Consider the following 13,450-nt stretch of genomic DNA (forward strand, 5'->3'; position numbering starts at 1 on the left):
GCAGAAAGAGAGAGAGACGGGGTAGAGAGGGTGGGAGAGACAGACAGGGGTAGAGAGGGTGGGAGAGACAGACAGGGGTAGAGAGGGTGGGGGGGAGAGAGAGAGTGTGTATGTGTATGTATGTATTTCTCTGGCTTCCTGCACCTGTTACTTCTAGCCCTGTATTTTCGTGATTTGTTGGACATCTCAGCTAGGCATCTTGAGCGTGTATTACTTGCAGTACAAATTTATTACATTCACAAAGTGCTTCCCTAGGTTTACCCGGTTTTCAGAGTACTCTGTTCCTTGTTCCCGTGTGCTCAGAACCTGTCATTATTGGCTTCTTCCTCACTTCTCTTCAGTTAAGTCCTATAGAATTTTATATCCACTGTTACTTCTAGTGTGTCATCCTTTTCCTGACCTGGTTCAAGTACCCCGTTGCCTCTCATTTAGATTATTGGATTAATTATCATCCAATAATTATTGGATTAATAATAATTTTGGATTAATAAATATTGGAAAAATTATTGGCTTAATTATTATCTAGATTAATAATTGTCTTATTCCTCCTATCTGTTGTACTTCTTGCTACCAAATTTATTCTGAGTGGCTTTGCTCCTCCTCCTACAAGCATTCTTCAGTAAAATCTATTTGTGAAATTCTCAGGCTAACCTGTACATAGTATGTGTGTGTATGTATGTGTGTGTGAGAGAGAGAGAGTTACTTTATCAAGCTAGCTCCTTCGCCACTTAACTGTGTTGGGGGTCATTGCTGAATTAGTGAATTCCTGAATTAAAACCAATCCAGGACTTCTCAAAAATCATTTCACCTCATCCTTTTACAGCTGTTCCCTCCAACCTGGAAGGGTTTTTCCATCTTCCTCCCTCTTTGTTGAAGTCCTTCCATTCTCTAAAATCCATCTCCAGTACCATGTCTTTCATGAAACATAGGTTTATTTTTGCTTTTTGAACCACGACAGAACTTCATTCTTCCATCTTGCACCTGGTATTGTAACCCCTTTTATACTTTTCTCATCATACTTCCTAGATTATAAGCCACTTACGGACAAGGCCAACATCTTACCTGATTTTGTATCTCGGCATGACATCTGTATCAGAATATGTGAATAAGGAGTATTGATGCATTTAATTAGAGAAAAGAATAGATTTTCAAGCCTGCACCTCTCTCATTTCTAGGAAGGTTGGCTTTCATTACACATTCCAGTACTCTTTGCTAGCTACACATCAGAGTTTGTTGAAATCTGATAAGTATGTACTAGAGCTTTCTTTTTTCCAGTCTTAAGTATCATTTATATATGTGTATTTATTTATACGTTATATATATATTTTAATAGTAAACAGGGAGCTACATTATACCCTTAATGCAAATAGACTCTTGAAATTCTTAATTCAGGGAGTTCCAGGAACATAGTAGGAGCTCACAGAGAGGTTGGGGAATGTCAAGAATGTCATGTTGAAAAACCTCGAAAGAAATTATGTGCCTGGTTTCTTAACTATTTAAATTCTCAAGGCTCTTTAAAAATCATTAGTTATTCTAGAGGGGAGTGAAGGGATATCTTTTCAAGGAAATGATCATTAAGAATGTATAACATCATCTCTAAACTTGGAATAATCTTTTCTTTAAGATTTACTTAATGACCTCTTAATTGCTAAATCCATTAGCCTTTGTCTCCCCTCAGAATTTCACAGCCTTCCCCTCCTTGCCTGAAGTGACACCTGGCTCTCTGCTGAGGACACTCTCCACCTGCAGCTCTCCATGGGCTGCCCTTTCATTTACTTCACGTCAGTCATCCTCAGAGCCAATGGCAGGCTTATAAAGGCTGTGCCGCCCTCCCCACCTCCTGTTCCATTCCAGTGTCTTCCAGAACTAAACTCATTCTGCCTTCATGTGAAAACCCATCCCATCTCAAATGTGTGCCTGAGTCTCCACCCCCTCTTCTGCCTTGTTGGGAGAGTTCTCAGGTAATTTAAGACTTTATACTTGGCTTGGGGGCTTCCTCCACGCAGAGGCTGCCGTCATCCTGGATGTCCGTGGTATGCAAGATCAGCCCTTTCATAACCTCATCTCAGGGCTTGGACCACGTCGTCTCTAATGAACTTCTGTCCTCTTCAATATCATTTATCTACTTAATAGACCCCAGGGAAGACCTTGTCATCACTCTCCACTGTGTCACCTTCATGAGCCCCACATGCCATCGAGAATAGCATTCTCTGCCTCTACGCAGCCACAGAAATCTTTGGAATTACAAATCTGTTCCCAGCTTTCTTACTGTCTCTCAAGCCTAGGCTACCAGCTTCTCCCCTAGATTGCCACATTAGTCCCCTGACTAGTTTTCCTTCTTCCATTCTATAGTCCATTCTCATCCAACAACTAGAACGATCATTTGAAAACATGAACTGAATTGCATCACTCCCCGCCCTACACAGAAGTCTCCAGTGACTTCCCGTTCTGCTCAGAATAACAGCCCACACTCACAACACAGCCTCTAGGCCTTTTTAACATGGGTCCTGCCTATTCCTCCATCTTCTCACTCTCCAGTGAGTGCTCGCTTGCCTCCTCACATGGCTCCTCTTCTAGAACTTCAGATTTGCTGTTCCCATCCTGGCGCACTCTCCTCGAGGCCCTCTATATGTGAGACTGTGTCCTGCCTTCAGGCCTCAGCTTGTATACCGTCTCAGACCTCACTGTGCACTTTTAGTCTCTCTTATCTGAAACCTTGTGTGTGTGTGTGTGTGTGTGTGAGAGAGAGAAAGAGAACTGCTGTCTGAGATTATTTATTTATCTGCTTATATATTATCTCTCTTCCCTTCTAGGATGTAGGCTCTGGAGATAGGGACTTTGCCTATGTTGTTCACCTCTGATTCCCCACCATCTGATGGTACTTGGCACATATTTGGCATTTATTTAGTAACTATTTTCTGACTGAGTAATGTAAACATTCTGCCTCACTCTGGCCTTTAGTTGACCATCCTTTCCCTCCTCATACCGTCTTCCTTTCTTGGCCAAGGTAATTTAATACCTGCTCTTTATATTGCAGCCCAGTTGCCCCAAATGGGGCAATTTTCCCTGTTCTGTCAAATTCTCCATTGTTCATAGCACTGACCATATGACAGCTTTATTTATGTAAGTATCTCACTGATGCACCAGTGTATCAGCCCTTCAGCCCATCTGCCAACTACCCCAGAACCCAAAATGTCATTTTAGGAGAACAGGGGATATGTGAGGTTTTTTTCTCTTTGTTGCATTAAGTGCATCACGCACTGGGATACCCGAGAAATACATTATTGACCATCTGTGCCCCCTTTGCACGTTATCATGTCTCCTGATTTTCTTTCTCTCTGACTGCTCTTGCTGGGGTCCCCTAAATGTTGTAAGCATTTTCTTAAGTTCTGTATCTAGTCTGCTCATTGCATAATCTGCCCCAGATTTATCTTTTTCTGCTCCTTTAGCTTCAGCTCTCGCCACTTTGTGGATGAGCACACAGTGATCTTTCTGACCTAACCTGTCTTCTGAATCACAGTGCTCAACTTCCGGTTGAGATGTTTGATTCCTCACCTGCCCTCAAGTTGAAGAAAACCATACTGTTTACCTCCCCACATATCTCCCCTTTGGTTATGCCTCCCTGTCACCCTCACTAATGTGTATTGTAGCCTCACTAGTCACTTGGTTCCAAGCCTGAGCACCCTTCTCAGCATCTCTCTCTCCAGGCCACACATCCAACACATCTCTGAGTCCTGCTGCTTTGACCAAAGAAATGTCTTTCTTGGTTTCCCAGCTTCCCACCACTTCCGCCCTCAGCAGTCTGACATCCTGCTTCTCTTCCATATCCTAGTTCTCAGTGTAGTCTACAGAGCAAGAGAAAGCCCTCTGCCCTCTGTCCCCAAATCTTCCACAGCTTTGTCCTTTCTGGGGACTTTCAAGATGTTGTTGATGGTATCCTCTCAGTAATGGGTCAGATTTAGATGCGTGTGGCTATTCTGTAGACTTGTGCACCAAAAGTCTAGAACTAGAAAACTGTTTTGATTTTAAAACTTCCTGAAAGGTCTAGGCTCCTATCCTTTGTCTACCCATAAATGCTTTTCCTTGGTATGTCTTTCATAAACTCCTTCCCGTAAACAGAGCACATTCTAAAGCTCCATGCCAAGGAACATGACATCATTTCCAAAGTGGGCTGCTGCCCATGACGTTCCCCGAGACAGGCCCTGCTCCCTCCTGCTCACTGCCAACATCTCGCGCCTCCTGGAACCCAACTGGCATCATAACAGTCTCACTTGTCATCTGTTCCCTGAATTCAGTGCCTTAAGAATAGAGGTGTCTATTGAGGGAGGTGCTTGAACTTAAGTGAACCAAATGCTTTTACAACTAGAGGGTTTTCCCTGGAAATGACTTGGAAATGGAGCTGCTGATAGGCACTAACAGGTGGGCCTCTGGGGCAGTCACATGGGAGGCTTTTTTAGGTTCTGATTCCATTGGGAATTATTGGGATTTGTTATTGTCAGGTCTGATGGAACTTTATCCAAAAGTTTTTATTCTTTTTGGTGGCTCATATGCCATTTCACCATGTAGGCTTAAAGCATTGTCATGCCTTAAAACTTCATAATTTTAGCTTCTGATTTTCATTAGTAAGTCACTTGATTGGAGTGAGGTGATCTATAGGTTAAAATCGTATCACAGGCTTCTGAATCACCTGAATTACAAGGCAATCTCAGTTTGCAAAGTGACTGGAGGTGTAGATAGTATACTGGGTATTGGTAATCTTATTTAATTCTCTGAGAAGTATAGGTAGCATTCACTCCATTTTAAAGATAGAGACTGTGTCATTACTGATATCATACGGCAGGTAGCGAAGAGCTGACCTGATATTTGATCAGAGACTTAGCTCTATGGCTCTGAAAGTTAAGTTCTTTCCACTATATTCAGTAAATTTGACCTATTTGCAAATCTTAAGTAGCACTGAAAATGTTTTATTTTTCATCTCATTACAGTGATCAGTTAAGTAACATTTTTCACATTCTCCTTTTTCCTGTCTTGTCTTCTTCCCACTGTCTTAGGGCATACTCCTTCCACGTTACTGCAGATGGTCAGATGCAGCCTGTCCCCTTCCCCCCAGACGCTCTTATCGGCCCCGGCATTCCTCGACACGCTCGCCAGATCAACACCCTAAACCATGGGGAGGTGGTGTGTGCGGTGACCATCAGCAACCCCACGCGACATGTGTACACGGGTGGGAAGGGCTGCGTCAAGGTCTGGGACATCAGCCACCCTGGCAACAAGAGCCCCGTCTCTCAGCTCGACTGTCTGGTGAGTGGACATGAATAAACATGTTTTAAGCCTTCATTCACAAAGTAGGCTGGATGTACCAACAGCACGCAGATTGATTCCAAGTGGGTGGCTATCTTCAGTGGTTTTTAACTTGGCCGCTGTCTTCTTTCAGTTACTCAGGGTAGATTCATCTGGTTCTTCACATGTGGCATGCACTCCAGTACAGTTTTCATTCACCCTGCCCAGTTCCCGGGAGCAGGCAGTTTACTCGTCTTCCTGTCTGATTAAAACAGTTAAAGAAAACTAAGACAGGACTTCCTTGGAAGTCCAGTGGTTAGGACTCTGCCGTAGAGGGATGGGTTCAGACCCTGGTTGGAGAACTAAAATTCCATAATGCCACTTGGCGGTAGCCAAAAAAAAAAAAAAATACTAAGAGCCCATGGTGGTTTCTGTGAGAGTGCACCCAAGTATCAAAATCTGTCACTTCTGAAGACAAGTAACTTAATACTTTGTGTGATAAACATTAGCTACCCCCTTATCTGTCTCATGGGTATTTGTCCTTCAGTTAAGAAATTTCAGTTTGATTTTCTTCCTTGGATAAACAGGAGAATTTTTGCAGCAGCACAGAGCTAGATCAGTTTACCATAGTTACACAAGACTCCCGTAACCTCATGAGCTGAGGACTTGTCTTTTTCCTGTCACTTAACACACCTTGATCAAGCCTTTCCTCTGTTTGGGTCTGCTTAATCAAGCCCACAATGTCCCTTGGCCAGGTAATGCAGGGCCTGGCGATCGGAAGGGACTGCAAGGTGTCTTAAGTCCTTGGCACTTTCTTGGAGGCAGAGAAGCAGGGCCTTTCAGCAGCCAGATCACTGTACCCAGTTCCCAGGCCTGGCTGCTCCAGGGTGGTGAGGGCTGCTGAATCTGTGGGTGCAAATGACTCTGGCAGCTGGTTGACTTGCTGATGGTGGGAGTGGGTCTAGATCTTTGTATTTTCATGCTAATTAAGATTAAATATCTCAGTACTAAATTTTGTAGATCAAGTTTAAGTACTTCCTTAATTTCATGTAATTTGCTAGCATTAATCCACTTTATCATTGTCATAAGTGAAAATGGCTCATTAAAGCTAGGAGGGAACACAATACTTTTATGGATTTCTGCTCTCATGTTAATGCTGTTTTCCTTTCCTCATGAGTAACCTCTTGATGGGTTTTGTCTCTACAGAACAGGGATAACTACATCCGTTCCTGCCGATTGCTCCCTGATGGTCGTACCCTAATTGTGGGAGGGGAAGCCAGTACGCTGTCCATCTGGGACCTGGCAGCTCCCACCCCACGCATCAAGGCAGAGCTGACGTCCTCAGCCCCTGCCTGCTACGCCCTGGCCATCAGCCCGGACTCCAAGGTCTGCTTCTCGTGCTGCAGCGACGGCAACATCGCTGTGTGGGACCTGCACAACCAGACGCTGGTGAGGTGGGTCAGCAGGATCCCTCGCCAGGGCCGAGGACTTAACTGTGCTGTGTGTGTGTGTGTGTATTTTCAGAAAGATGAAATACAACTATCTTACTCAAAATTGTTAAGAGGAGAGAGCCATTTTAAGATACCGTAAAATCTTGTTTTCTGTACCATTTGAACTTTATTGGATAAGGGCTTCTTGTTTCGTTTTTTTGAATTATACTAAGCACATCCAATTCACATTTTAAAATACGAGGTCGGTTTTACATAATTAATACATGTAAGGTGTCCATGAGCTCATTAGACACCTATAATTTGCCATCTGTGCTACAAACCATCCTTGTTGATAGACACTCATTGAGAAGGTTCACCATGTGTGGCTGTCTCCTTGGTGCCATGTGTATCTGACACAGTCTTTCTTTTTGACAAATAATCATTGAGCTTCTACCCTGGGCCCAGGCGTTGTGTCCGGTGTACCTCACCCTGAAACTGTGTAGATAATCTGTAGTCCCATTTTTCAGGACGAATAGAAGTAATTGTATTTGTGTAGAAATGAGGTGATAAAGGATTGGCATTGATAGGAAAAGCCCTAAAGCACATGTGATCTTCAGGTGTCAACACCTGAGAGAGCAGGAGACAAGAGGCGTGAACTGCTAAAGGTTTTTGCGGAGATTGTAATGGAGCCCAGTGACAGGGTGAAGGAAAAGAGACCCCTGCTGTCCATCTGTAACTTATTTTGCAGGATGCAACTCTGAATGATTCTAAAAACAAAGTAGTTATCACTTTTTCCCCTTTAGGGTAAGGCTGTATGAGGAACTGCTTCTAATCCCCACCCCAGCACCCGTTTCTTACACATTTTATATGCTCCTGGGGCAGCCTCCTATGTTGCATTGTTGCTCAATGGCAGAATTTGTCCTGCCCCTTCCTATGCCCCTCCCCAAAGCTTTCAGAAGGGAAAGATCTCCTACATATTCCCACCTTCTCTCCTTCCTTCCTTTCCCAAGGATAGAGTAGGTCTCAGATCATATCTTTGATTAATTCATATTTATGTAGCTGTGTTCTCTTGTTTCAGATGGATATCTTTTTCCTATCAGTTATTTCAGTCATGTTTTAGCATATGAGTAATTTGAAGAGTACTTCCTAAGTTTTCATAAATAAAAAGTGCAAGAGATTCAGCATCTCAATTAAACTTTAATCTCTCTACATACATGCTTTGTTATTATTTTGAATAATAGAACACCTAATAAACCGAAAGGAAATATACCAATCAGGCCTGCAATGAAACTGATGACTAAGGAATTTTAAACTGAGTTCACCTAAAAACTTAAAAAGTTCAAGGACTTTTCTCCATGTTGGCATCTTCAGGCAATTCCAGGGCCACACGGACGGGGCCAGCTGTATTGACATCTCTAACGATGGCACCAAGCTCTGGACGGGCGGCTTGGACAACACGGTCCGGTCCTGGGACCTTCGTGAGGGGCGGCAGCTGCAGCAGCACGACTTCACCTCCCAGGTGTGTGCTCGAGCACGTGCCATCTTAGAGACTGGGTTGTGTGAGATATACGAGAGACTTGAGCAGCTATTCATTTACCATGTGACACGAGTGGTAAAGAACCCACCTGCTGATGCAAGAGACATAAGAGATGCAGATTCGATCCCTGGTTGGGAAGATCCCCTGGAGGGAGGACATGGCAAACCCACTCCAGTATTTTTGCCTGGAAAATCCAATGGACAGAGGAGCCTGGTGGACCACAGTCCATAGGGTTGCAAAGAATCGGACACGACTGAAGTGACTTAGCACACGCGTATGACTTTGTGAGATATATCAGAGACTTCAACAGCAATTCCTTTACCATGTGACAGTCACTTTTGACGCTGAATTAGTTAAGAAAAATTTTATTATTGTCAAAGTACAATGGTATATATTTTATTGACAGATTTTTTTAAAAATTTCATTTATTACAAGCTTTTTGCAAACTTTTATTTCAATAACCATTACTCTGTAGACCTTTGAATTTCTCACAATTGATTAGTAAGTTAGATTGTGGACATCTGACTCATTACTTGGGGTTACACACTCGCCTTTGATTTCTTCCTGCACAGTTAACATTGTCTTGATATCTTTCACCATTTAAGTAGTATCCCCAGAGGAAGCAGTGCCTCGCCTCCCTGTTAAAGGAAGTACATCCTCTGTAGCCACCATCGTCACCTGTTTCCATTCTAGATCTTTTCTCTGGGCTACTGCCCGACCGGAGAGTGGCTGGCTGTGGGGATGGAAAACAGCAATGTGGAGGTGTTGCATGTCACCAAGCCCGACAAGTACCAGCTCCACCTGCACGAGAGCTGCGTGCTGTCACTCAAGTTTGCCCACTGTGGTAAGCAAGCCCCCGTGTCCACCATCTGCCCTTCTACCTTCCTGCTGCTTTGTTTCAAGTCTGGTCTTCAGTTCATGGATGTATCCCTTCTCAGAATTCTGTTCCTTTCTCACACATACCTACTTCCCTAATACTATGTCATTTTCTGGTATCTGTCTACTTCATCCCTGTCCTAAGTATAAATAACTCATTTATATAATGTGAGAGTGGGCTTTATCTTGCCAGTGAAAAGAAACTCTTACTTGTTTCAGATGAGGTAAGTTTTCTGTGTATCATTGAAGCTCTGTAACACAAATATTGGGACTCTGACAAAGTAATAGACACTGCCTTTTTTGAAACCCTGTTTCTTTAGGCAAATGGTTTGTCAGCACGGGAAAGGACAACCTTCTGAATGCCTGGAGAACACCTTATGGGGCCAGTATATTCCAGGTAACGCTTCGCATGTGTAGCCTTCACTCCCAGTGTGCTCACCGCATGGTGCTTGGTGCTGTGTGGTTCTCTCTCCTGTTTACATGTTAGAATAGAAGTTTCATGTCTTCTCTGAAATTTTATGTTTTGCACTGTGGCTTTTAAAAATTTTGTGTAAAATTTGAGCATTTTGCTTGAATACTAATTAGCATGTTATCAATATTTCTGTCCCCTCTACCCCAAAAAGAGTGCTAAAATTTATTAGGAAACTAATAAATTTGGACTAATTTTATAAACTTTTATTCTTATTTACTCAGTAGTACTTTGTGTAGTTTGTGGGATTATTTGTAGGAGAACTGGATTGTTGGCAGGATACACACGTACAAGCCTCATCTCTCTTGCTAGTATGTGAAAATTTCATAAGCAAGTCAAAGATTACCTTTTTAACATTATGTATTTGGGATGCTCTTTCCTAGGTGGTTTTAGGAATAGCATAATAGATTTGCAGCCTTCTTAACCACGTGGTATTAAGTCATCACAGAGGAGATTAATTAATTTGAATCTAAAACTGCATATATTGAGTGAAAGTACTGTGTAAGATAATAAAAATAGCATATTTTTGCTGTCTTGAAGTTTATAATGTAACAGTGTGGTTTTTGTATCATAACTTTTGGATGGGCCCAACCGGCACTTTTTAAAAAAATGTATTTATTTTTGGCTGTGCTGGATCTTTGTTGCTGTGTGCAGACTTTGTCTAGTTGCAGTGTGCAGGCTTCTCATATGGTAGCTTCTTTTGTTGAGGAGCATGGGATCTAGGCTCGTGGGCTCGATAGTTGCGACTTTGGGGCTCTAGAGTGGGCTCAGTAGTTGTTGTACACGGGTTTTGTTGCCCCGAAGCATGTAGACTCTTCCTGGATCAGAGATCGAACTCATGTCCCTGCGTGAGCAGGCAGATTCTTAACCACTGGACTACCAGGGAAGTCCCCAACCAGCACTTTTTTGAAATATGAAAATATTTTAAGAGTATATCTTTTTGTAATAAGTGTGTTATATCTTGTATCTGCTGGTTTGGGAAATAAAATGTATTTAATACAGGTTGCAAAGTGAAAGTTTGAGAAGTGCTGGTAGTAGGTTAGCATCTACAATCTAGATGTCAAACATTTATTTTTTTTAACTATTCAAAGCTCCAGTAAAATCTTGTGGGATTTGTTTATTTAGCACAGTTAAAAGTTAACTGTGAATGCTTTGCAATTGGTATAGTTGGTGTAGTTGAATGTGGTACTGGAACTCTATGAGGGATACATTTTTTCTCCTAACTATTGAACTCACTCCCACTTGCATATTTACGTTCTGTTTTTACATGAGGGTCAACTAGGATTTATATTAGAAATATTTTTACATTCCCTGTCTCAAAAAAAATAGTCTTTTCAGTGCAGTTCCCCCTTATTTAACCTCATCTGGACTCTGAGACTCCCCTCTGAGGTGACAGATGGGTAAAATAGGGCCAGACAGGTTAAGTGATGTGTCTAGTGTTTTGCAGCTCCATCTACACCCAAGCCATCTGAGTGAAACTGAGGGTTTTCATACTGAGAACACTGCCCTTAGCTGGAGACCAGGATTTGAAGTAAAGCCTTCCTTCATCAGCAGGGGGAATTGTACCATGGACTTGCCTGGCGCTCAGTGTCCCCGTCTCCGCACCACTCCCAACCCCTCCCACCACCTCCTACCCCCACCCACCCTCACCCACCCTCCCACCCCAGTACAAGAGCCTCCAGACCAACAGAGGGAAAGCACCTGGCTCAGCCGTTTTAAGAATATACCTTAAAGGGACTTAAGGGACTACGTTTTCTCCTTGGGCTCCTATTTTAGTCAAGGGAACATGCTCTGCTTCTTTTTGCTCTGAGTCCTCCAGTCCTGCCTCTCAATATTCATAGGTTTTTCTTTCAGTCTTTAACGTGTTTGTGTGTCTCTTTCCCAGTCCAAAGAATCCTCATCGGTGCTCAGCTGTGACATTTCTGTGGATGACAAATACATTGTCACTGGCTCTGGGGATAAGAAGGCCACAGTTTATGAAGTTATTTATTAAGGACAAATCTTCATGTGAAATGGACTCCTTCTCCTTGTAGCACTTTTTTCTCTCATCCTTCTGTTCCCCCGCATCCAAAACCAAGGATTTCCTATTACTCATTGCAGTTGTGGAAGCAGCCCCTCCTCCCCCACTTCCTCCCTGCTATTGAATTGTGAATACTCATTAAGAACCTGTGATATCAAAATCTTCAGCTATCTACTTGGAAGATCATGGATAACCCTACTTAACAGTGAAAGGAATCTTTAATTATGTATTATATCTGTAATATATTTATTTTGTTTAAAGAAGGCTTTCTAACAATGACTGACTAAATAAAGCTGTCTGTTCCTGCATTGGTAATGAAGATGCGTTGTACTTGATACCCATCCCCCCCTTTTTTTGGCAAAGGAGGGGAAAGGAAGGTTTAAAATAACTGATTAAAAATGTCACTAAATGTAGACTAATGACTGTATAGAGATGTGAAATGTATAATTACATATGGAAGCAATATGTTGCTGTGTTGTTAGATTTTTTTGTTTTTGTTTTTACATATTTTAAAAGATGTTTGGAAATTAAAACAATTAGAATGTGACAGACCACATCATATTCATTTGAGTCTATTCAGACAACTTTAACAAATATATCTATAGCTTTAGATTATATTCGATAAAAGTACTTGGACTTTTTCTTTTTTTTTCTCTTTTTTTGACTTGTTGACAAGTGTCTTTGTAATATGTTTTTAATTCCTTTTTTATTGTATTATAGACAGATGAACAAATTAAATTTGGCCTCAAAGGGAGAACTTAATCCCTTCTTGATATTTTTGCCACATTTCTTTGCAAAGGGAGATGTATGCCTTTGGGCAGTTTTGTCTACGATAAATTAGGGGCTATTTTTTGGCATGTTCTTTGGGAATGGCGCAGATCCAGGGGAGGAGTCCTCCCACTGTGCAGGTCACGTCTTTTACAAGACAAGGACAGCAGAGGAGGATTTGCAAGGGCCTCCCTCTGAAAACCAGGAAGAATGGACTCTCACCTGGGATGAGGACTTGCTTTCTTTACCTCCAGTTCTTTCCATGTCTTAGTTGGATGTCCCTGAAATGGACACAGACTGTGCCATTGTGCCGGAAACATTGTTGTTATCTTTTATGTTGTTGTTGTGTTAAACTATGATATGTGACTTCTTTTTTTAATTATTATTATTTTGTTCGAATGCTTTAAAAAAATCTTTTAAGTCTGTGGATCTGCTGATGTACAGTGCCTTTGCTGCTATGGATCAAAATCAAGAGAACTGTGTAGATAAACTTTATTGTATAAGTAGAAAATTACTTAATTTCATACTAGAAATGGATGGATGCTGCAAGTTGAAACGGACTGTCCATTGACGTTCCTAGTGTGGTAGCAGAAAACAAAATGGTGTCTTAAGTGCTTAGTGTTTGATGTCATTAACAGTTTCGTAAAACTCTACAGTGTAGAAAGATTTTGATACTAAACTGTGCATTGTACATAGTTCTAATGCATTGTATTGACCACCAGTACTTCTATAATGGTAGATTGTTTGTGCATTCAGACTTTTAAGCATTAAACATAAGTAACTTCTAGTATGCTTATTTCTAATTCTTTGTTTTGCTGGCTTTAGTTTTTTTTTTTAACTGTGCCACTCCTTATATATATTAAGACTTATTAGTTTTATTCAAGGGAGATTGTTGTTAAAAAGTCACGTGGGCTTTTTATTGTTGCTCTTTTAATTCTGTTTTTGTTTTTACTTGAGAAGAGCTAGAAGGGAGAGTGGATAGAAGTTACTGATGACAGGTTGCTACCAAATATTTATTGACTGCCTCTTTAGTTTGTCAAAAAGTTGGCTTGTTACTCAAAAGTCTTGAT

At 41.7% G+C, this 13,450-nt stretch overlaps 1 protein-coding gene across 14 annotated transcripts in view; it reads left to right on the forward strand.

Moving 5' to 3' along the window:
* TLE4 (TLE family member 4, transcriptional corepressor) overlaps positions 1-13,167 on the forward strand; it is a 155,025-nt gene extending 141,858 nt beyond the window's left edge. For all 14 annotated transcript variants that reach the window (XM_061425596.1, XM_061425600.1, XM_061425603.1 and 11 more), the window contains 6 exons: positions 5,052-5,301; positions 6,487-6,734; positions 8,082-8,229; positions 8,941-9,091; positions 9,444-9,520; positions 11,478-13,167. In XM_061425596.1, coding sequence (XP_061281580.1) covers positions 5,052-5,301; positions 6,487-6,734; positions 8,082-8,229; positions 8,941-9,091; positions 9,444-9,520; positions 11,478-11,585 — 982 coding nt within the window. In that variant the 3' untranslated portion in view covers positions 11,586-13,167. The remainder of the gene's footprint in view (positions 1-5,051; positions 5,302-6,486; positions 6,735-8,081; positions 8,230-8,940; positions 9,092-9,443; positions 9,521-11,477) is intronic.
* The last annotated feature ends 283 nt before the right edge of the window (positions 13,168-13,450 follow it).

This window comes from Bos javanicus, chromosome 8 (assembly GCF_032452875.1).
Source record: "Bos javanicus breed banteng chromosome 8, ARS-OSU_banteng_1.0, whole genome shotgun sequence".
Taxonomy (NCBI): Eukaryota; Metazoa; Chordata; class Mammalia; order Artiodactyla; family Bovidae; genus Bos; species Bos javanicus.